This window comes from Leptodactylus fuscus, chromosome 7 (genome assembly GCF_031893055.1).
Source record: "Leptodactylus fuscus isolate aLepFus1 chromosome 7, aLepFus1.hap2, whole genome shotgun sequence".
Taxonomy (NCBI): Eukaryota; Metazoa; Chordata; class Amphibia; order Anura; family Leptodactylidae; genus Leptodactylus; species Leptodactylus fuscus.
Window position 1 is genome coordinate 150,653,830 of NC_134271.1, and position 22,889 is coordinate 150,676,718.

Consider the following 22,889-nt stretch of genomic DNA (forward strand, 5'->3'; position numbering starts at 1 on the left):
TAGGCCTAATGAATGGGCCTAGTCCAGAGTGTCTTCAGGCCAAATCGCGAGTCGACTTGGCCTGAAGAATGAAAAGGGGCCCCCCAGGAATTTCGCCTGGGGGACACATGGTGTAATGGCCCATTAATTTTTAGAGAGTTAGATAAATTTTAATGTAGAATTTTGACGTGTTTTGTGTCTTTTTGTTGGTGTTTTCTTTCCCCTTTTCTCCCCCTCTTTTCTCCTCAGAATTACAGTGGTACTTACCAAGAGGGTCCCCCTCTGAAGTTGGTCGCAGTGGTCGTCACCGAAAGATCCAGAAGCTTCTATCTCCGGGCAGATGTTTCTTCATCACTGGGCAAGCTTCTTCATCACCGGGCAGATTTCTTCAGGGCAGCTGTTGATTGGTCAAGGCTGTAAAAAGAGCGGGAAATTTGAACATAAATAAGGGGAACGGACGCCGTGGTCCAGCAGTTCTGTCAAGGAAGCTATTTGAACCTGAGCTCCCGCCCACCCCACCCCCACTTTTAATGGGATGAACTGTTCCTTGTCGCGATGTTTTGGTTAGAGGGAAATGGTCACACAGCTAATGCTGGGTGGACTAGATTATTTGCTTTTTTATGCTTATTGGTTATATATTTGATTGATTGAGTTGGTTTATATTGGTTTTCTTTAATTATTTATTTATTGGTTCATGAATTGATGGTTTTTGGTATTACATTCTAACTAATTCTGATGTAACCCTTAACAAATAAACATCGCGGCCTATTTTTAGCCACATAAAGTCGTTGTGGAGTATTTATTTTTTATGCATTAAGGGTTTTGGGTTAGCTAGGTTTATGTTAGGAAAATTGGGCCTATTACACCATGAGTAACTCGCTTCTTTTTTTCCGGGAGTCGGAAGAAACGGTTCCTGGAAAAAGACCTGAGCGGCTCCCATTGATTTCAATGGGAAACGTCTTTTTGGTCAGGATTTTGAGGTGGATACGGCCTCAAAACCCTGACCAAAAAACTCCATGTGAACCTACCCTACCTTTATAAAAAAAGATTTATGCTTTTTGTGCTATATTTATGCCTTTATTTGTGCCTATTTTGAAGACTTTTACACAAGGCTCATCTCCAGGTAGAAGACTAACACCGTAGCAGCTGCTATGGGGCTCACAGTATTAAGAGGCCTGGCCTCGACGTTTTGATGCTGTTTAGCATCAGGATGTAACTTGCAGCAAAGGCTGAGAGTCAAAGCAAAGGAGGCATGAGAAGGAACAGGGATGGGTAAGTGAATATCAGCTGTTACCTACTGGATTACTCTAGCAGGTAACAGCCTAAAGTCACTCCCAGTCAGCCTTTACTATATGGGGGCCTGTAGATGGGCCCTTTACTTTATGGGGTCTGTAGAGGGGGCCCTTACTGTATGTGGACCTTTAGAGGGGGCCCTTACTGTATGGAGGTCTGTAAAGGGGCAGTATACTGTGGATGGGGGCAGTAAAGGAGGCAATTACTGTATGAGGCCTCGTAAAAGGGGCAGTATACTGTATGTGGGCCAATAAACAAGGCAATATAACATATGGGAGGTAAGTAAAAGACATTACACTATGCATGGGGTTAGTAAAGGGGGGCTTTATACTATGTGGGTGGCCAGTACAGAGGCTATTATATCATGTAGAAAACAGGGAAGGGGGCGTTATACCCTGAGGGTACCTTCGAGATTCCAGTCAAAATCTTGATATGGGGTTCAAAGATTGATTAGGCATGCCCAAAAAGGCATTAAAAAATAAGGTAAATAATAAGTGACCCCATTGTGTGTAGTTTGCAATCTTCACTGAACTGGTGAATGAAGAGTTGGAGACTAGCTGCCATGCAATGCATACAGTGAGTAGAAGAGAATCTGCTCCATAACTCTCACTGAGAAACAGCTTCAGGACCATGCAGGACATATCCATAAATAATATATATATATATGTGTGTATGTATGTATATATACTGTATATACAGTCCTATGAAAAAGTTTGTGCCCCCTATTAATCTTAATAATTTTTAGTTGTAAATATTTTGGTGTTTGCAGCAGCCATTTCAGTCTGATCTATCTAATAACTGATGGACACAGTAATATTTCAGGATTGAAATGAGGTTTATTGTACTAATAGAAAATGTGCAATATGCATTAAACCAAAATTTGACCGGTGCAAAAGTCTGGGTACCTCAACAGAAAAGTGACATTAATATTTAGTAGATCCTCCTTTTGCCTCTAGTCGCTTCCTGTAGCTTTTAATCAGTTCCTGGATGAAGGGATTTTGGACCATTCCTCTTTACAAAACAATTCAATTTCGGTTAAGTTTGATAGTCGCCGAGCATGGACAGCCCGCTCTCAAATGATTTGAAAACAAAGATTGTTCAACATAGTTGTTCAGGGTAAGGATACAAAAAGTTGTCTCAGAGATGTAACCTGTCATTTTCCACTGTGAGGAACATAGTAAGGAAATGGAAGACCACAGGGACAGTTCTCCTCCTCTGGACATGGTGTCCTGTCTGGCTCCCTGGACTTGCCTCCTCCTTCCTCTGAGCCCCAGCAAGTGTCCCCTATTCCTGCTGGTCAGTCTCCCTCATTCAGCCAGTCGGGCCTTCCATTTTCTGCAGAACACCCTGTGATGAGGCTAAGAGACTCCCCTCCTGGACCGCTCCTCACCTCTGGCCCCCTCACTGTGTCACCTGCCCCCCTGGGGGACAAAGCCGTGCCGCTGCAATACCCTCCTAGGGGCCCTGGTCTACAACATTTTCCCCTGCGACCTCCCTTCCTGCATCCTCCAATGTGGACCTGGCTTACTCCTCGACCCCTGCCGTCCTGCGAAAGCCACCTTCATTAGACTCTTCTGATTCTTCGCAGCAAGACGTACCTTCGCAGTTGCACCATTCTAGGCGTCCTAAGCTGTCTGACATATGGCAACTACTCCACGCTTTGCCTACTAAAATGGAAATGGAAGCCTTGGTCCTCAGGGTTGAGGAGCGACAGGAAAAGATTGTGGCGGAATTTAAAGCTGAGATCCAGTCTCTGTCGACGCAGATCACTGCTCAGCAACAGGTCACCGCTTGTCTGCCGTGGAGAAATCCTTGGCCTCTCAACGTCAGTTTAACCGCCATATTTTATTGCAAGTGGATGATCAGGAGAACAGAGGACACAGGAACAACATCAAGGAGGTGTTCCGGACTCTATTCATCCTACCCAGCTCCGAGAGGTCGCCACTACGGTCTTCAACACTGTCCTGGGCCGTCTGCCTGACACTGGGATTACCATTGACCGGATCCATCGTGTTTTGGGCGTACATAAGTCGCATGCTTCAGAGCCTCGAGATGTCCTCTGTAGGTTCCACTTTTATAGGGAGAAGGAAGACATTTTGCAAGCTGCCTGGCGTCACAGTCCAGTCTCCTTCCAGGAGTTCCCGATACAACTTCTTCCTGATGTCTCCCGTCGCACCCTAGCTATGCGACGCCTTCTCAAGCCTGTCTTGTAGTTGATTCTAGATGCTGGAGCTACATACAGATGTGGTCATCCTTTCCATCTTCAAGTTCGCTGTAATGGAACGGTGTTTGCTCTTCATTCCCGTGACCAAGCCGCTACTCTGGCCCAATTTTTGGACTTGCCTGATTTGCATCTTCCTGACTGGCTGGACTACCTTCTCCCAGTTGCTGCAGCTACTGCTTGTTCTTCCTCCTCTTCTGTGCCCCGTCGACAGCGCCAGGCTGCTGACTCCCTGCAGGTTCCAGTGTGATAGCCCCCGATGGCGCTTACCTCTTCTGAGACTGGTCTTCGTGGATGGTTCTCTTTCGTGACTTTGACCGTTTTGCTCATTCTCATGCTTGTGTTTAGTGTTTAAGTTCCGTGCCCTGTCGGTGGCAGCTGCGGGTATCCTCCTGTAGCGACCTCCGTTAGTGTTTCCGCCCCCCTCCTCCCCCCTGGATGGTGTACATCGTGGCTGGTTGTGTTCACTCGTTTGCTTTTTCTTCACCTTTTATGCCCTACGGCCTTGGTGTGCCCCGTCCGGGGTGTGTGGATGTCCTCGACAGCCTTGGTGGTCTCTTGATTAGGACCGGATTTTCGCTCCTGATTCCCGTTCTTTTCTTATTATTTGTCTCTTGCCCAGTTGGCATTCCATGTTGCTGCTTGGGGTACGGGTAGCGTCCTATTGGTTTTTTGCTACTTCTCCCCCAATTAGCTTGGTTTGGCAGCTCTTTGAGGGTGTACTGCGGTGTGCCCTTGAGACCTGCGTTAGTGGGTAGTTACCCGCTGTTTCTTGTTGTCCAACCCAGACTAGCTTGGTTTGGACTGCTAACCGCTTCTTGTCCCTTTCCCCTGGTGTTTGTCTTGTTTACTGGTGTTTGTCTTATCTTTTTGACTCCCCCCCCCCTTCTCTCCTTATCCCCCCCTTTTTTTTGTTTTCTTCTTCTTCTTCTCTTTTTTCTCTTTACAGAGTTCCCGCTACTGGTCATGGACTCTGTTGCATTCGCCTCCATCAACGCCAATGGTCTTAACACTCCGGAGAAGCGTTCCTCCATATTTCGCTTGTTCTGGGCCCTCTTCCTGCTCCATCTTTCGGTTCTCCCCCTCCGCACATACCGCAGACCCGCCCTCCGACATGTAATCAACGCCCCCGGGCTTGCGTCCCAGGGAGGCTTGGACTTTGCGGATTCTCTTTCAGGGTACCCGCATGTACAAAGACCTGGTTGACTGATGTGTCTCTGTGACTGCTGGTTCCCTGGCCGGTGTCGGGAGCTTCTTTTCTTCTCCTTTTCTTCTTCTTCTTTCCCTTTATTTGGTTTGGTGTTTGTTTTATCCCATTGTTTGTTCCTTTATGCTTAGATGTTTGCTTCATCCATTTAGACGAGATTATTTGCATAATTTGCCTATACTGGCCGGCATTTTGCGGCCCTGTTTTATATCTGTTTTGTTTTGTTCTTTGCTTGTTTATAAATAAAGAATTTATTAAAAAAACAAAAAAAAAAACCCTGTAAGTGCTATTATTATAATCTAGGGTCTCTTCAGACCCCAGAGTATAGTTAGTGGAGCTCCAGGGGAGGTAAATAAAAATAACAGTTATACTCACTTTGCCTCTCCTGAGCATCCTCACAGCATCCAATCCAATCCAGTGGCCCCCCGGTGTATTATTCTGTCCTCTTCCGGCCTCTTGCCTTGCTTAGACATTTGATTGGGTCTCAGCAGTCATGTGAGGTGGTGCACAGATGTCATTAAGTTTTAACCCCCATGATGATGTTGGTGGACCCCACATGAGGCCCAATCATAGCCCTTAGTGGTGACTGGGGCACATGACATCAGTCAGAGACCAGAATAGGACATTGGGGGACCATTGGATGCTGCAAGTATGCCCAGGAGAGGTGAGGCAAGGTGTTATGCTGCTGCAGCTCCCTGGGCCTCCATTTATTATAGACCCCAGAGTATGATCGTGCTTCCTGACGAACTTTTAGAAAATTCAGGTCCATTCCAGTTTGATTCAGATTAGTTTGCTCATCCCTAGTTAAAATTTCAAGCTCCTATCTAGCACCAGAATCCCACCAAGCCTGGTTTTCTGCTCATAGCTGGTGTAGAGTTCTAGGATCATTTATGTAAGATTACTGGCATAAATGATAATAAGATAATCTGGTGGGGCCAATGGTCCAGCCCCTGCACTTTTTAAGAAAGTGGTGAGGGTGGCACTCAAAAGAGAAAGTGATACATTTATTGCCCAAAAACCCATCTGCGCAAATAAATTGTGACTTTTTATCACTTGTACACCAGAAAACTGGCGTACAAGGCATAATAAATTTGTCCCATTAAGTTTATCTTGTAACCAAATGGGGAGATGTTGGGAGATAAATCTTTGTATTAAATTCTGCAGAAAACTCTGGTCCCGGCTGCTAAAATGTTGGTTCCAGCTACGACACAGTAGATCTGCTCGCTGTTCCTGAACTCTGGCTTCTGTAGTTGGATGCCAGCAATGACATATTGCTTGTGGCTGCTCTGTTCTTGCTCCAGCTGATCTTTTCTTGGTTGCCGCTTGGCCTTGTATTCTCACTTGCTGTTGCTTGAAGTCACAGAGGTAGATCCTGTTTGTGAGGAGTATACAAGGGAGTATACAGACAGCAAGACAACAGACAGACTTACAAGCAGCTCAATGGCAGGCAGAGAGGCTTGGCAGGAAACAGCAGATCTTTTGCAGCAGGAGGGCTTGCTGGAAGCAGTAGTTCCACAACTCCAATGGACCACTGGCAGAAGACAGACTTCTGAAACAATACTTAGGCAACTGGGTAATCACATACACACATGTTAAATAATCAGGCATCAGGAAAACAGGGTGATGTCACAGGCAGGAACCACAAAAAACTCCATCTTAACTGCTGGAAAAACAAAAGGATTCAATAAAACAAGATCCTGACATACAGAGACTTAAACTGGGATTTTGTTGAATGGTGCCAGCAGAACCACCTCAGGATTAATGCTGGGAAGACCATGGAGATGGTGGTGGACTTTAGTAAATGGAGAAGTGCTCCGACCCCGGTGGAGATCCAGGGGACATGCATTGAGATAGTCAGGACCTATAAGTACCTGGGCGTGCTCCTCAATAATAAACTAGACTGGGCTGACCACCTGGAGGTGCTGCACAGAAAGGGCCACAGCAGGCTGTACCTGCTCAGGAGGCTGAGGGCCATCGGAGTCCAGGGGCCACTTCTTAGGGCCTTTTTCCACTCTGTGGTTGCTTCACCTATCTTTCGGTGTGGCCTGCTGGGGGAGCAGTATATCAACCAGGGACAGAAATAGACTTGACAGGCTGATCAGAAGGGCCAGCTCTGTCCTGGGGAGCCCCCTGGACCCAGTACAGGTGATTGGTGACAGAAGGATACTGTCTGTGGTGACCCCATGTATGAGACCTTGATGGCACTTGGCAGCACTGTAAGTGACCGTCTGCTTCACCCCAAGTGTGAGAAGGAGCTATCGCAAGTCCTTCCTTCCAACCGCGATCATGCTGTATATTCTACATCAGTCCAAGTAAAGACACTCCGCACAGAGAACTAAATGATCCTGAGTCTTTCTTTCTCTTCTTAGTTGCTATGACTCCTAGTATATTTCTATCTGCTATGAGCTTGTATGTGTCTTTCTTGTAATATATTACTGTATTATCCATGTTGCTGTAACACACTGATTTCCCCTGGGTGGGACTATTAAAGGATTATCTTATCTTATCCAATGACATTGATCTAAAGGGAAATGTTATATTTGACAGACCATGGGGAGGATATACTGTAGCTGCTGCTGCTCAAGGGGTTAAATCAATTTCAGGTTTTTTTTCTTCTAACTGTAATAGTTTCTTTCATCTTGCAGACGTTTCTCATCTCCGTGGGGCTTCAAAAGATAAACTATTCCAATTTCCTGGTAAGGATTCCTACTCCTGATCCTCTTCTTCCTTCTTTTAATGATTCCTGTATTACGTAAATGAATACAGCAACTGTACAATTCTTCAGGAAGAAGAATAATCTCATGGAATTATCCAGAGCCGTCAGAAATGTCAGATAGAATTGGAAGTGAAAATATTATAATGTACCCCAGAGTATAATAAGTGGAGACCCAGGGGAGGTGTAAAAAAAATCAGCTCTTCTGGGCATCCTTGTGGCCTCTGGCGCTCTCTCTATGTCCTCTTCAGGCCTCAACACCAAAACTTTTGGAAATTTCGAGTCGAATCTGGATTAATCTAAACTGGTTATCTCATCTCTATTACAGACAGAATGTACATTCCATAAAGGCCTGGAGAGACAGGGGGATGGGACATGAGGGGTTTAAGATTTGAGGTTTTACATGTATTTGTACTAGTTGTTTGGTGATAGACAGGAGATAGGATAGTGGGGGATTGGCTGGAGTGGCCCAGGATGAAGCTACATGTACATGAACATGTGCATCTACACGTCTGTGGGGAAACGACAGATTGATGATATCTGTATGCCATTCATGCCCTCCACAAATCCATTGATTCATAATAGACAGAAATAGGAGCTATCCTGAGTGATAATACACGGGCACGGGCATGGGGCTCGCTCCGTAGACAATAAAAAAAATAAAAATAGATATTTTTAGACTTAGAAATGAGAAAAGTGGGAGCAAGGGGGGTCAAACCAATGAGCTAAGTGGGGCAAGGGATTAAAAGAGGGGACTAGTAGCAATGTACTGGAGGGGAGACAACTAGTTTTAACAAAGGTAAAGGGGCATGGAGAAAAAGATGAAAGAGGACAGGACAGAGGAGAGGTGCAGGAGATGTGTGCAGCACAAGCAGGACTAGTATTACTGTGCGGCCGCCGTTACTGTCTGAGCCTTTATTATTGGTCCGGTCACTAACTCCTGGCACTATTCTTTTCAGAGGTAAAAAGGATACCTGGTAAGGTGGAAACTTCAGTCCGTGAAGAAAAGGAACGTTCAATGATAACACCCAGATTCCGTAAGTCCAAAACATTATTTTTAATTCTGTCTTAAATTGCCTTTAAATCTATAGACATTGTAAGAGAAATCAAAATGTTTGAGAGGGTCCATCAGACAATTCTTGGTTGGATTATTGCTAATGAGAACTTTGCAACCTGTTTTCTATTAAAAGGAAGTTAGATAGGTTAATCCTATAATAGGTTAATAAATTATATCACTCTCATTATATGGCTTCCCAGCAAACTGCTGAGATGCCAAACCAATCCCGGGCCTAGCGCAAGGAACACGTTCAGCGGCAGGCCAGCTTGACAGCTGTCGAAAACTCTGGAGCATGCAGATCATCAACACCAACAACATGCTCAGCGAACTGCTGAGATGCCCGAACAATCACAGGCACAGTGCGAGGAACAAGTTCAGCAGCAGGACAGCTTAAGAGCTGCCAAAACGCCAGAGCAGGCAAATCATTGACAGCAGCAATTTCTTGAATATAAGCGGATCATCCACTCAAACAACCCGCAGACGAAGTCACAGGCAGTGGCTAGTAATAAATAAAAATTCTATGAAAATGAACAAATGAAAGTCAGACTTAAAAACAACCTCATGACACGGCCTGGACAGAGATGACGGTTCCTGTAACTTAATATTTTGTTGCACAACCTTTTGAGGCAATCGCTGCGATCAGACGATTCCTGTAATTGTCAATGAGACTTCTGCACCTCTCAGCAGGAATTTCGGCCCCTCCTCATGAGCAAACTGCTCCAGTTGTCTCAGGTTTGGCCTTTTCCAGACGCCATGTTTCTGCTCCTTCCAAAGATGCTCAATAGGATTTAGGTCAGGGCTCATAGAAGCCACTTCAGAATAGTCCAATGTTTCCTCTTAGCCATTCTTGGTTTTTTTTTAGCTGTGTGTTTTGGATCATTAACTTGTTTCAAGGCCCATGACCTGAGACCAAGCTTTCTGACACTGGGCAGCACATTTCTCTCGAGAATCCCTTGATAGTCTTGAGATTTCATTGTACCCTGCACAGATTCAAGACACCCTGTGCCGGATGCAACAAAACAGCCCCAGAACATAGCAGAGCCTCCTCCATGTGTCACAGTAGGGACAGTGTTCTTTTCCAGATAGGCTTCATTTTTCCGTCTGTGAACATAGAACTGATGGGCCTTGCCAAAACGTTTGATTTTTATCTCATCTGTCCATAGCACATTCTCTCAGAAGCTTTGTGGCTTGTCAACATTCTAGTTTGTCAGACTCAAGTTATTTCTGTGACCATTGTGGGTTTTTCTATCAGAGGAGGGAACCAACAATTTTGTCCACGTGTGTAGCTAGTACTTAATGTTAGCTTTCTTATAATATCATAACTAGAGATGAGCGAATACTGTTTGATCGAGTAGGTATTTGATCGAATATTAGGGATTCAACATATTCGATTCCAATTGAATATCATGTGGAAAACGTAGTAAAAATTCGTATCCCCTTCCACCTTCTCTGGCGCTTTTTTTGCACCAATAACTATGCAGGGGAGGTGGGACAGGAAGCAGGAAAGCGTAGGCATCGAAAAAAAATAGGAAAAAGTCATTGGCTGGTGAAATGAGGTGACCTCCGATTTATAAGAATAGTAGCAGCCATATTCGTGTCAGATGCGGTTTGGAGTTAGGGTGAGATATTGTGTTGAGGATGAGAAAGATTGTAGATTCTGCTAGGCAGGAAAACATTCAGAAACAACAGCTCTTCTCAGAACTACACTGTAGGAACAGCGTACACATACACTGAACCTGCCAAAGATGCGTCAGGGGAGCATCAAGGGCTGGGGGCAGGCACGTGGACGTGGATATCCAGCTGGGGATCCAGGCCGCAGTACCACAACTCCAATTATATACTGGAGAGGGGCAGCCAGCAGTGCCACAACATCAAGCGGGGTGCAGGGTGTAGTGCTGACGAGGCCCGAGCACCAGGAACCTATACTAGGGTGGATAGCAGATATTGTGGACCTGCAACCAGCATGTCCCGTCCACAGTACTGACGAGACACAGTTCCATGTGCCAGCACACAAGTTCCTCATCCTCCTCCTCCTTCTCCTCCAGCACCACCACCTTCACCGTTAACAAATGGTTAACACCCCCCCATTAATGTTTTAGGGCTCCCCCCAAGGGCCTGAAAATTAATGGTTTAAGGCTCACCCCAAGGGCCAAAAAGTCAAACACTGCTGGTTAGAGGCTCAGTTCACCCAAAGGGCCTAACACTGCACTGGTGCAAGGCTGAACTAACTTAAAGGGCCTAAAACTCTACAGGTAGAGGCTGAAGTCACCTGAAGGGCCTCGATCTCTGCTGTTAGCTCAGCTTAAGGACCTCTAATTTAATTTGGAAGGGCTCACGTGAAGGACCAGAAAAGTAATTTTAGGAGGTCTTACCACATCACACACACACACACATCCACAATGACAGTTCAGGGTGGGGGTCATTGGATTTCCCATTGCCTATGCCATCTGTGGTTGTCATGGGCAACGTGATTTAAAGGGGTGCATGCTAATGTTTCTTTAGCTTTAGATTTGTGTTTCTGTCCATACTAACGTAGAGGAAAGAAGGTTTCCAAGTATTTTTCCACCTTCCATATTGAGTTTGGAGTGTGTAGTTGATAGGATGTGATAGTGGGGTAATACTGGGACTTGGGCTTGTTAGATGCCCCCAGACATACTTCCCCTGCTGTCCCAGTTGCATTCCAGAGGTGTTGGCATCATTTCCTGGGGTGTCATACTGGACTTGGTGACCCTCCTGAGTCTAATTGTGGTATTGAATATTTCACTACTCGCTCATCTCTAATCATAATCATAACTGCAGTATGAGAATATTTATGCAATACAGGCTGTGGACTGTCTTGTGTCTTTTTGGATGATACATTTTTCCCATTAAGTTTATCTTGAAAACAAATCGGAAGATGTTGGAAAATAAATCTTTGTTCGTATTAAATTCTGCAGAAAACTCTGGTCCCGGCTGCTAAAATGTTGGTTCCAGCTACGACACAGTAGATCTGCTCGCTGTTCCTGAACTCTGGCTTCTGTAGTTGGATGCCAGCAATGACATATTGCTTGTGGCTGCTCTGTTCTTGCTCCAGCTGATCTTTTCTTGGTTGCCGCTTGGCCTTGTATTCTCACTTGCTGTTGCTTGAAGTCACAGAGGTAGATCCTGTTTGTGAGGTCAACATAAATATACATGTTCCAGCACTGCAAATCCCCGGAACCAAATGGAAGGGGCTGCTGCTCTACTCCTATTACTTGAATAGAAGCAACCTGCACATGTTCTCGGTCCATTGCTGTATCTACTGGTACCTGGATACAAGCTAGACAGCTGATCTTTTCCCAGTCCAGTGTGGAGCCCCCACAGATAGCATACTGATGATCTATCCAATGACAGTGATCTAAAGGGAAATGTTATATTTGACAGACCATCAGCGCCGCACCTCCCATGAGGGGACCTGAAGCGACCGCTTCAGGCGGCGCTATGCCAGGGCCACGGGAAGGGCGGCATTTTTGCTGACCTAAGCCAGTCCAGGATTAGCTGTCCTGGACTGGCTTAGGGTCACCATCACTGAACGGTGGATTGGGGAGGCCGCTGGAGCAGCGCTGCTCCAGCGGCCGCCCCTCACGCTCAGGCAGAGAGCAGGTCCTCTCCCTGCCTGCTAAAGACGCTCGCTCCGCCCCACCCCCTCCACTCGGCCATGCCCCCTCCGTTCGGACCCGCCCCCTCCTCCGGGGGGGTGGTTTTCTGACGTCCGCCCCAGGCGGCAGAAACCCATGGTTCACCCCTGCAGACCATGGGGAGGATATACTGTAGCTGCTGCTGCTCAAGGGGTTAAATAAATTTAAGATTTTTTTTTCTAACTGTAATAGTTTCTTTCATCTTGCAGACATTTCTCCTTTCGTTCGAAACTTCAGAAGAAAAACAATTCCTGTTCCTGGTAAGGATTCCTACTCCTGATCCTCTTCTCCCTTCTTTTAATGATTCCTGTATTAAGTAAATGAATTCAGCAACTGTACAATTCTTCAGGAAGAAGAATAATCTCATGGAATTATCCATAGCAGCCAGAAATGTCTATTCTAGTTCAGATACAATTGGAAGTGATAATATTATAATGTACCCCAGAGTATAATAAGTGGAGACCCAGGGGAGGTGTAAAAAAAATCAGCTCTTCTGGGCATCCTTGTGGCCTCTGGCGCTCTCTCTATGTCCTCTTCAGGCCTCAACACCAAAACTTTTGGAAATTTCGAGTCGAATCTGGATTAATCTAAACTGGTTATCTCATCTCTATTACAGACAGAATGTACATTCCATAAAGGCCTGGAGAGACAGGGGGATGGGACATGAGGGGTTTAAGATTTGAGGTTTTACATGTATTTGTACTAGTTGTTTGGTGATAGACAGGAGATAGGATAGTGGGGGATTGGCTGGAGTGGCCCAGGATGAAGCTACATGTACATGAACATGTGCATCTACACGTCTGTGGGGAAACGACAGATTGATGATATCTGTATGCCATTCATGCCCTCCACAAATCCATTGATTCATAATAGACAGAAATAGGAGCTATCCTGAGTGATAATACACGGGCACAGGCATGGGGCTCGCTCTGTACACAATAACAAAAATAATAAAAATAGATATTTTTAGACTTAGAAATGAGAAAAGTAGGAGCAAGGGGGGTCAAACCAATGAGCTAAGTGGGGCAAGGGATTAAAAGAGAGGAGTAGCAATGTACTGGAGGGGAGACAACTAGTTTTAACAAATGTAAAGGGGCATGGAGAAAAAGATGAAAGAGGACGGGACAGAGGAGAGGTGCAGGAGATGTGTGCAGCACAAGCAGGACTAGTATTACTGTGCGGCCGCCATTACTGTCTGAGCCTTTATTATTGGTCCGGTCACTAACTCCTGGCACTATTCTTTTCAGAGGTAAAAAGGATACCTGGTAAGGTGGAAACTTCAGTCAGTGAAGAAAAGGAACGTTCAATGATAACACCCAGATTCCGTAAGTCCAAAACATTATTTTTAATTCTGTCTTAAATTGCCTTTAAAGGGGTATTCCCACGTTGCATACTCACCTGGTTTCCATGCTGGAAAATCTTCTGCCTTCCTGCTTTGTTGTGTCATTGGTGGGCGAGATTACATATGCAAAGCCAGCAGCCTTCTATGCCGCTGGCTCTGCATGTGCGCTCCCGATGCAGCATTGTGAAGACCAGTCAGTTCGGCAGCCTTCACAATGCCAATACAGACCCGGCATCCACTGTAATAGAATGCCGGATGCCGGGGGGTTAGACGCTGGCACATCGCTACGGTCCTGCCCTGCATGAAGCCAGCAGCGGCAGGAGCGATGCTGCTATTCCGCTCCTCCGCCCCCCCCCCCTCCTTCCCGCAGAATAGCAGCATCGCTCCTGCCGCTGCTGGCTTCATGCAACTCAGGAGCGTAGCGATGTGCCAGCGTCTAACCCTCTGGCATCCGCCTTTCTATTACAGCGGATGCCGGGTCTGTATTGGCGGCCCCTTCCCCTACAAGGTGTAAAAAATCCCCCCGGAGCCAGTCCCTATCGGCCCCATATCTGACAAGTTGCAGGCTGGCTCCTGCGTGGTAATATCGCAGGAGCCGACCTGTTTCGGTGACAGCCGGGAGCCTGATGAAGGCTCCCAGGCCTGTCACTGCTATATTAGTATTGCGGCTGGGTCTATGACCAGCTGTCATAGTAATATACAGAATGTCCCATAGACGGCAATACAGTTGTATTGACGTCTATAGGAATTGCAATCAAATGACTGCAGGTTCAAGCCCCCTGGGGGGGGGGGGGGTCGACTAATAAAATAGAGAGACACAGGCACTCTCCCTGCACTTAGCCACTCCTCCCTCGCCCCTCACAGCAGGCAGATACATCACTGGACTTTTGACCAGATAAGTCAAGGGATGTGTAAACAATGAACTGAATAAAGTAAGATAGTGGACAAACAAAGCCGTTTTGCTGAAGCAATGTATTTAGGAAAAGTCTTACATCCACATTAACAAGCAGTATAGATAGGATCCTTGTGATGGGACAACCCCTTTAATCTATAGACATTGTAAGAGATATCAAAATGTTTCAGAGGGTCCATCAGACAGAGTGGGATGGCAATGCCTGGATGCCTTTCATGAAGAGAAAAATATAACAGGTTATGGATTCTAGATTTTAAGGCACGTTGATCCAGGGTTTTTATACTGACTGCCAGATTTAGAAAAAATAAGGGTTGCACCGAGCTGATCCGTTACGTTTGTAAAATTAATTCTATTTAGTATCAGGTATTTAAGAGCAGCAGTTTAAACTACTTCCCCATAGGGAATAGTACACTGTAATGGAGGACAACCTATATGATCAACCTATGCATGGAGGATCAACAAAAAACTGCGCTGACCTGAAATCTCATTAAAAAGTTTTTAATCAAAAACACACTAATATACACACGACGCTAATTTTGTAGCGTTTCGGGGTGACTCCCCTTTCTCAAGTGACAAAACCAGAGCAAAGTTGAACCTTAAAATAAAACATACATACAAAAGAATAATCACTAAAAGTGAACATTTACTTAAAAAGAATTACTTTAAAAACTAATAAATATATACACATTTCATAGTAGCAAACTCAAATCTGACCCACTAATAAGAATTTGATAAAACATAAGGCAGAACTGTGGACATTAGAAGAAAAACTCTTTTTCATTAAAAACCATGAAAATTCATAATGGAAGCTACCCATAATGTATGTGTTTAGATGCTGGTGAGGCATGTACCTGTAGTCCAAGATGAACAAAAGACTCTTTTTCATATGAAAATCATAAAAAACACCCATAAAAATCCATAATGGAAGCTATCCGTAATGTATATGTTTAGATGCTGGTGAGGCATGTACCTGTAGTCCAAGATGAACGCGTCTGCGATGCTCCGAAGTGTGTCTGAATACATTGGCGTCCGCATGGTCTATATGTAGGTCTTAAAAGACCGCGAAATCACTTGCGCATGCGTGCTCAGCCCTGATAGCGAGTCCACGTAATGGTGCAGAATAGAGAATGTTACATACAGGAAGCAAATAGGATTCTAGCAGATACAAATTATTACATCAAGTTAGATACAGATCCCACCACTCTTCATTTAAAAGAATATCTGATATTTATCAATAAAGCCTATACGGATGGTATTCTCTCAAAAAAAGAAAAAGAATATTTACAAATCACAAACCCCACAGCAAGTTTATTCTATCATCTCCCAAAAATACATAAAGATCCAGTTAACCCCCCCGGTCGACCGATCATTTCTGGTCTTAACTCCATCACCCGAAATCTGTCCCATTATATTGATATTCATCTACATAAGTATGTTACCTCTTTAAAATCTTATACAAAAGATTCAACAGATGTAATCAATTCTTTAATCCCAATAGAATGGCTCCCCAACTACCATTGGGCGACTCTAGATGTAGCCTCTTTATATAGCAACATCAATCACAAACAAGGAATTGAGGCAATCTCACACTTTCTGAAACAAGATACCTCAATGCCACAAAATCAAAAAGAATTTATTTTAGTAGGGATAGAATTCATTCTTACACATAATGTATTCTCCTTTCTAGGGGACACATTCTTACAAGTACGGGGAACTGCCATGGGGACGCGGTTTGCACCAAGCTTTGCAAATCTAGTTATGGGCGCACTGGAGGAATCACTCATTTGGAACATACATTCATGGTCAAAATATATTGTCTATTATAGACGTTATATCGATGACTTATTGTTTATTTGGGGTGGATCACCTGAATCCTTTCTAGAATTCAACCAATACTTGAATAAAAACGTATGGGGACTCCAATTTTCTGGGAAAGTCGATCCCGGTCAGATTGAATTTTTAGATTTACTTTTAATGAGTGCAGACAATCAAATCCACACGAAAACATTTTTTAAAAGTGTGGACTGTAATAGTCTCCTTAGTTTTGACAGCCTACATTTCCATAAATGGAAAAAGAATGTGCCTTTCAGTCAATATAAGAGGATTAGGAGAAACTGTACAAACGATAAAGACTTCACTGAACAAAGTGAAGTCATAACAAAAAGGTTTAAAGAGAAGAAATACCCAACCTCCATTATTCAGGCAGCGAAAAGACGATCAGAGGCATTAACTCAAAAGGAATGCTTAATTCCTAAATACAAACAGGAGTCTGAATCATATAAATTCAATTTTATTACCACTTACAATGTTGCACACAAATCTGTAAGACAAATTTTAGGCAAATATTGGAATATTTTGAAGAATGATAAATACTTGAAGGACATTTTACCCAACCAGCCAGGAATCACTTTCAGAAGGGCCCGTACACTCAAAAGCATGGTTGCACCTAGTAAAATAAGAGAAAAAGCTAAAATGAATAAAGAGATGAGTAACCCGGCAATAAGAGGGAGCTTTAGGTGTGGTGGTCAGAAGTGTAAATGCTGCGTAAATATATCCCATAATATAACAGAGGTATGCAGTAGCTCAACTGGGGAAATTTTTCCTATTAAAACCAAATTAGACTGCGCTTCCTCATATGTAATTTACGTCCTAACGTGTTCATGTAATCTTCAATATGTTGGTCGAACTATAATGTGTCTCCGGGAGAGAATGAACAAACATCGTTCAAATGTGACCAATGGTTATGAAAAACACAGTATATCCAGACACGCAAAATGGAAACACAACTGCGAGTTTACTAATTTTATAATTACTCCCTTAGAACAGATTCCTAAATACTTCTCCAATAGATTTGACATGCTTAAAAAGAAAGAGATGTATTGGATCTTCAAACTTCAAACACTCATGCCCGATGGTTTAAACGAGTCACTTGAGGATATCTCGAAATAATTTGGGTTCCCTACTAATAATCCAACTATTTCCAACAAGAAACAAGTGAAGTAGTATATTTGTAGCAAATCCACTCCCTATATCAATTTGGGTAACTATGTATATAGATCCAATAATAACTAAAGGAGTCTTCTGTATACTAACTCATAAGTGAAGCATTCCATGAGGATGTGTTTGGAACTTAGTATTTTAATATATAATCAGTATAATAACGATTCAAATAACCATTTTGAGTCAATAGTAACATGTGCTGAATGCCAATTGACAATCCAAACACTTACCTTAAGCATATTGCTGTGGTTAAAGCCTCTAATTAGAACGCAATCGTAATGCGGTTCAATCAAAACCAGACCTCGGGTTGAGAAAAGGTAAAGCGCATGCGCGGTCCGTCCTGCGTTCCAACGATCTCCAGGCCTCATTGTAGGAATGATTGATACGTGGACTCGCTATCAGGGCTGAGCACGCATGCGCAAGTGATTTCGCGGTCTTTTAAGACCTACATATAGACCATGCGGACGCCAATGTATTCAGACACACTTCGGAGCATCGCAGACGCGTTCATCTTGGACTACAGGTACATGCCTCACCAGCATCTAAACATATACATTACGGATAGCTTCCATTATGGATTTTTATGGGTGTTTTTTATGATTTTCATATGAAAAAGAGTCTTTTGTTCATCTTGGACTACAGGTACATGCCTCACCAGCATCTAAACACATACATTATGGGTAGCTTCCATTATGAATTTTCATGGTTTTTAATGAAAAAGAGTTTTTCTTCTAATGTCCACAGTTCTGCCTTATGTTTTATCAAATTCTTATTAGTGGGTCAGATTTGAGTTTGCTACTATGAAATGTGTATATATTTATTAGTTTTTAAAGTAATTCTTTTTAAGTAAATGTTCACTTTTATTGTGAACACAGTACACAGTATATCCAGACACGCAAAATGGAAACACAACTGCGAGTTTACTAATTTTATAATTACTCCCTTAGAACAGATTCCTAAATACTTCTCCAATAGATTTGACATGCTTAAAAAGAAAGAGATGTATTGGATCTTCAAACTTCAAACACTCATGCCCGATGGTTTAAACGAGTCACTTGAGGATATCTCGAAATAATTTGGGTTCCCTACTAATAATCCAACTATTTCCAACAAGAAACAAGTGAAGTAGTATATTTGTAGCAAATCCACTCCCTATATCAATTTGGGTAACTATGTATATAGATCCAATAATAACTAAAGGAGTCTTCTGTATACTAACTCATAAGTGAAGCATTCCATGAGGATGTGTTTGGAACTTAGTATTTTAATATATAATCAGTATAATAACGATTCAAATAACCATTTTGAGTCAATAGTAACATGTGCTGAATGCCAATTGACAATCCAAACACTTACCTTAAGCATATTGCTGTGGTTAAAGCCTCTAATTAGAACGCAATCGTAATGCGGTTCAATCAAAACCAGACCTCGGGTTGAGAAAAGGTAAAGCGCATGCGCGGTCCGTCCTGCGTTCCAACGATCTCCAGGCCTCATTGTAGGAATGATTGATACGTGGACTCGCTATCAGGGCTGAGCACGCATGCGCAAGTGATTTCGCGGTCTTTTAAGACCTACATATAGACCATGCGGACGCCAATGTATTCAGACACACTTCGGAGCATCGCAGACGCGTTCATCTTGGACTACAGGTACATGCCTCACCAGCATCTAAACATATACATTACGGATAGCTTCCATTATGGATTTTTATGGGTGTTTTTTATGATTTTCATATGAAAAAGAGTCTTTTGTTCATCTTGGACTACAGGTACATGCCTCACCAGCATCTAAACACATACATTATGGGTAGCTTCCATTATGAATTTTCATGGTTTTTAATGAAAAAGAGTTTTTCTTCTAATGTCCACAGTTCTGCCTTATGTTTTATCAAATTCTTATTAGTGGGTCAGATTTGAGTTTGCTACTATGAAATGTGTATATATTTATTAGTTTTTAAAGTAATTCTTTTTAAGTAAATGTTCACTTTTAGTGATTATTCTTTTGTATGTATGTTTTATTTTAAGGTTCAACTTTGCTCTGGTTTTGTCACTTGAGAAAGGGGAGTCACCCCGAAACGCTACAAAATTAGCGTCGTGTGTATATTAGTGTGTTTTTGATTAAAAACTTTTTAATGAGATTTCAGGTCAGCGCAGTTTTTTGTTGATCCTCCATGCATAGGTTGATCATATAGGTTGTCCTCCATGCCAGATTTAGAGTCAGGAAGGAATTTTTTCCCCTGAAATAGGGCAATTGTCATGAGCCTCATGGGTTTTTTTTTGCCTTCCCCTGGATCAACACTGTAGGGATTGTAGGGTTATAGGTTGGACTTGATGGACTGATGTCTTTATCCAACCTCATCTACTATGTAACTATGTTGGATTATTGCTAATGAGAACTTTACAACAGATTTTCTATTAAAAGAAAGTTAGATAGGTTAATCCTATCCTACTAATATTAAATGTGAAAGTTTGTATGTTTGTATGTTTGTTCCTCAATCACGCAAAAACGGCTGAATGGATTTGGATGAAATTTGGCACATAGATAGTTTGTAACCTGAATTAACACATCGGTTACCGTATTTTTCGGACTATAAGACGCATTTTTTTCCCCCAAATTTCGGAGGAAAACGAGGGTGCGTCTTATAGTCTGAATGTGGGTTTGCAGCATGGCCGCGCTACTGTCACCGCTGGTTTTCTTCAGCGGCAGTAGCGCGGCAATCCGCAGGCCCCGGCAGCTAAGACAGTCCCCGGCATCTGCTGTAATAGACCGGTGGATGCCGGGGAGTGTCTTAGCTGCCGGGGCCTGCAGATTGCCGCGCTACTGCCACCGCTGGTTTTCTTCAGCGGCAGAAGTGTGACTATACTGCAGGCCCCGGCAGCTAAGACACTCCCCGGCATCCGCCGGTCTATTACAGCAGATGCCGGGGACTGTCTTAGCTGCCGGGGCCTGCGGATTGCCACGCTACTGCCGCTGAAGAAAACCAGCGGTGGCAGTAGCACGGCCATGCTGCAAACCCACTCCTCCACCGCAGGTCCCGACAGTTAGTTAGCCCCCCCACCCCCACCGGCCTCATACCTTTAGTGATGCAGGCCGGCTCCTGCACGGCGAGGCCGCAGGAGCCGACCTGTTCCGATGACAGCCGGGAGACTAATGAAGGCTCCCAGGCCTGTCATAGATATATATTACTATCGCGGCTGGTCTATGACCCTCCGCGATAGTAATGTATAGAATCTCCCATAGACGGCAATACACTTGTATTGCCGTCTATGGGACTTGCAATCAAATGATTGCAGGTTCAAGCCCCCTAGGCGGGGGATATTAAAATAGTAAAAAAAAAAAAAAAAACCACTTAAAAAAAATAAAAAATAAAATAAATAAAAGTTCACCTCCTTTCCCTAGAGTACATATAAAAGTATAACATTACTGTGAAACATATACATTAGGTATCCCTGTGTCTGAAAATGCCCGGTCTACACCTGGCCCCACAAAAAAAACGCCCTATACATCCCCGTACAGCTGCAGGGTCACCTGTCAATGTGGCCTTGCAGCTGTTCCAAAACTACAACTCCCATATATTAAATATTTTACCATTTTTTGCCTGAAAATTTTTTTTCCCTATTTTTCTCCTCTAAAACCTGGGTGCGTCTTATAGTCCGAAAAATACGGTAATTTTTATCCCGGTAAATGACATGGCTTCACGACTGTTACCAATTTATGTTAATACTATGCTATCCTACTAATATTATAAACTAGCTTCTGCCCGCAACTTTGTGTACGTGGACTTCAGAATTGGGTTCAAAGAGAAATGAAAAATGTGTCAGTAATAAAAAAAAATGGGCTAAAAAATTTCTCTGTAATAGAGAAAAATAGCTGCAATTTTGCGTTTAAGTGATGAGGTATTTGATATGGGAATCGCAGGATTGTTGTTTTGGTTTTGTTTCATTCTCTTTACTTATGGTCTTTTGCTTTCTAAATCAGAGTTACTTGCTTTGCCATGTTTGCTTTCATTTGGTTTCGTTGTTGTTTGGTTGCTTAGCAGCTCGGATATTGTTGTTTGAGTTGTGATCAGTTTGTGTTCGCTGGTGAATTTTGATTTACCTTTCATTTGTTGTTTTCAATTTAATCCAAATTGGCAGTTTCCCAATTTTAAACATGCCGGGAAAACGAGAATCTAATTTTCGTAAAATTCTAAAAAAAACGAGAGCTATGAAGGAAGCCAGAAGTTAACACAATTCTCAAGCAGAACTGAGAAGGATTGAGCAAGCTAGGCGTCAAGTGGCTCTTAGAGCAGCCGAAACGCCAAAACAGGCAGATCATTGACACCAACATCACGCTCCTTATATGGCGTCCTAGCGACCTGTGGAGATCTTGGAACAATGACAGGCATGACGCAAGGAACAAGTTCAGTGGCAGGCCAGCTTGAGAGCTGCCGGAGCAGGCGAACCATCAGCGGCAGCAGTTTGCTGAATATACAGCATCCCAGAGAGCTGCTGAGACTTTGGAGGAAGCAGAAGCTCGGAGATAGGCTGTTGTTGAAAGGGTGGAGCAGCGGTGGCGAACATTCATTTGAAACACTTGGAGTGTTTTTGAACACAATGCATTGGAGTATGATGCGAGTCCCGACTACAGCAGCCACAGGCTCCTAAAAATGGAAAGAACGAATAAAGCGTGGAGATTTTGCAATGCGCAGAAATGGAAAGAAGCGATGGGCTGGGTTGGCGTCCCAGTTCTGCTGATGCGTAATCTTGATGCACCGAGATTGTGCAATGGCACCAGGCTACGTGTCACAGAGCTGGGGAGGAATATCATAAAGGCCACTATTCTGATCGGAGCAGCTAAAGGAGAGAGAGTGTTAGTAGTGAAGCATCGCTATGTTTCGTCAAACTCCCAAGCCCCGCCCCCTCCTTTGATGTTGACAGGTGGCCACGCCCTTAATGCCCAAAACACCTCATGTCAACCCTCCCCTTTCCGCCCTGTTACGCCCCTTTCCTCCCCGTTACACCCCCTTTCCTTTGTGTGTTGACAGGCGTCCCCACCCATCCACACCCCCATCCGGCCTACATAGGCATGTCTGGACAAGTCCCTCGCACCCCTCCCTTCAGAGGGACCAGCTGCGCGCATTCCGGAGGTTGAAGAATGCGATGTGATCAAGAATGTTAATTTGATCCAGGCCTGATAATGTGTGAGGCTTTTATATAAAGGTGTGTTGTTATAGGTTGCTGGAATTAGAATGATAAGGATGCCTCTCTCCTATCGTTTATTAGGAGTATACAGAGACAAGGGCTGGTATGTCTTATATAGTTTAGCCGTCTCACTAGAGACTGATTGAATTAGAATGATGATGTCAATGTATTTTCAGAGCGAGTTATTAGCTTGTATACGGATTAAACACAGTAAAACAGGCAATGTTTCAATAACTTTATTCAGCAAATCCGAGTTACATTATATAATAATACGCCGTTACACTGCATCATAATATACACATGAACAGTATTTACAATTTACAAG

The 22,889-nt window shown here is 43.7% G+C and overlaps 1 protein-coding gene across 1 annotated transcript in view; it reads left to right on the forward strand.

Annotated features, from left to right (window-relative positions):
* LOC142214340 (NACHT, LRR and PYD domains-containing protein 12-like) overlaps positions 1–22,889 on the forward strand; it is a 240,545-nt gene that overhangs the window by 44,928 nt on the left and 172,728 nt on the right. Inside the window, exons 3-6 of the mRNA XM_075283268.1 lie at positions 7,346–7,396; positions 8,373–8,450; positions 12,336–12,386; positions 13,374–13,451. Of these exons, the coding sequence (XP_075139369.1) occupies positions 7,346–7,396; positions 8,373–8,450; positions 12,336–12,386; positions 13,374–13,451 (258 nt within the window). The remainder of the gene's footprint in view (positions 1–7,345; positions 7,397–8,372; positions 8,451–12,335; positions 12,387–13,373; positions 13,452–22,889) is intronic.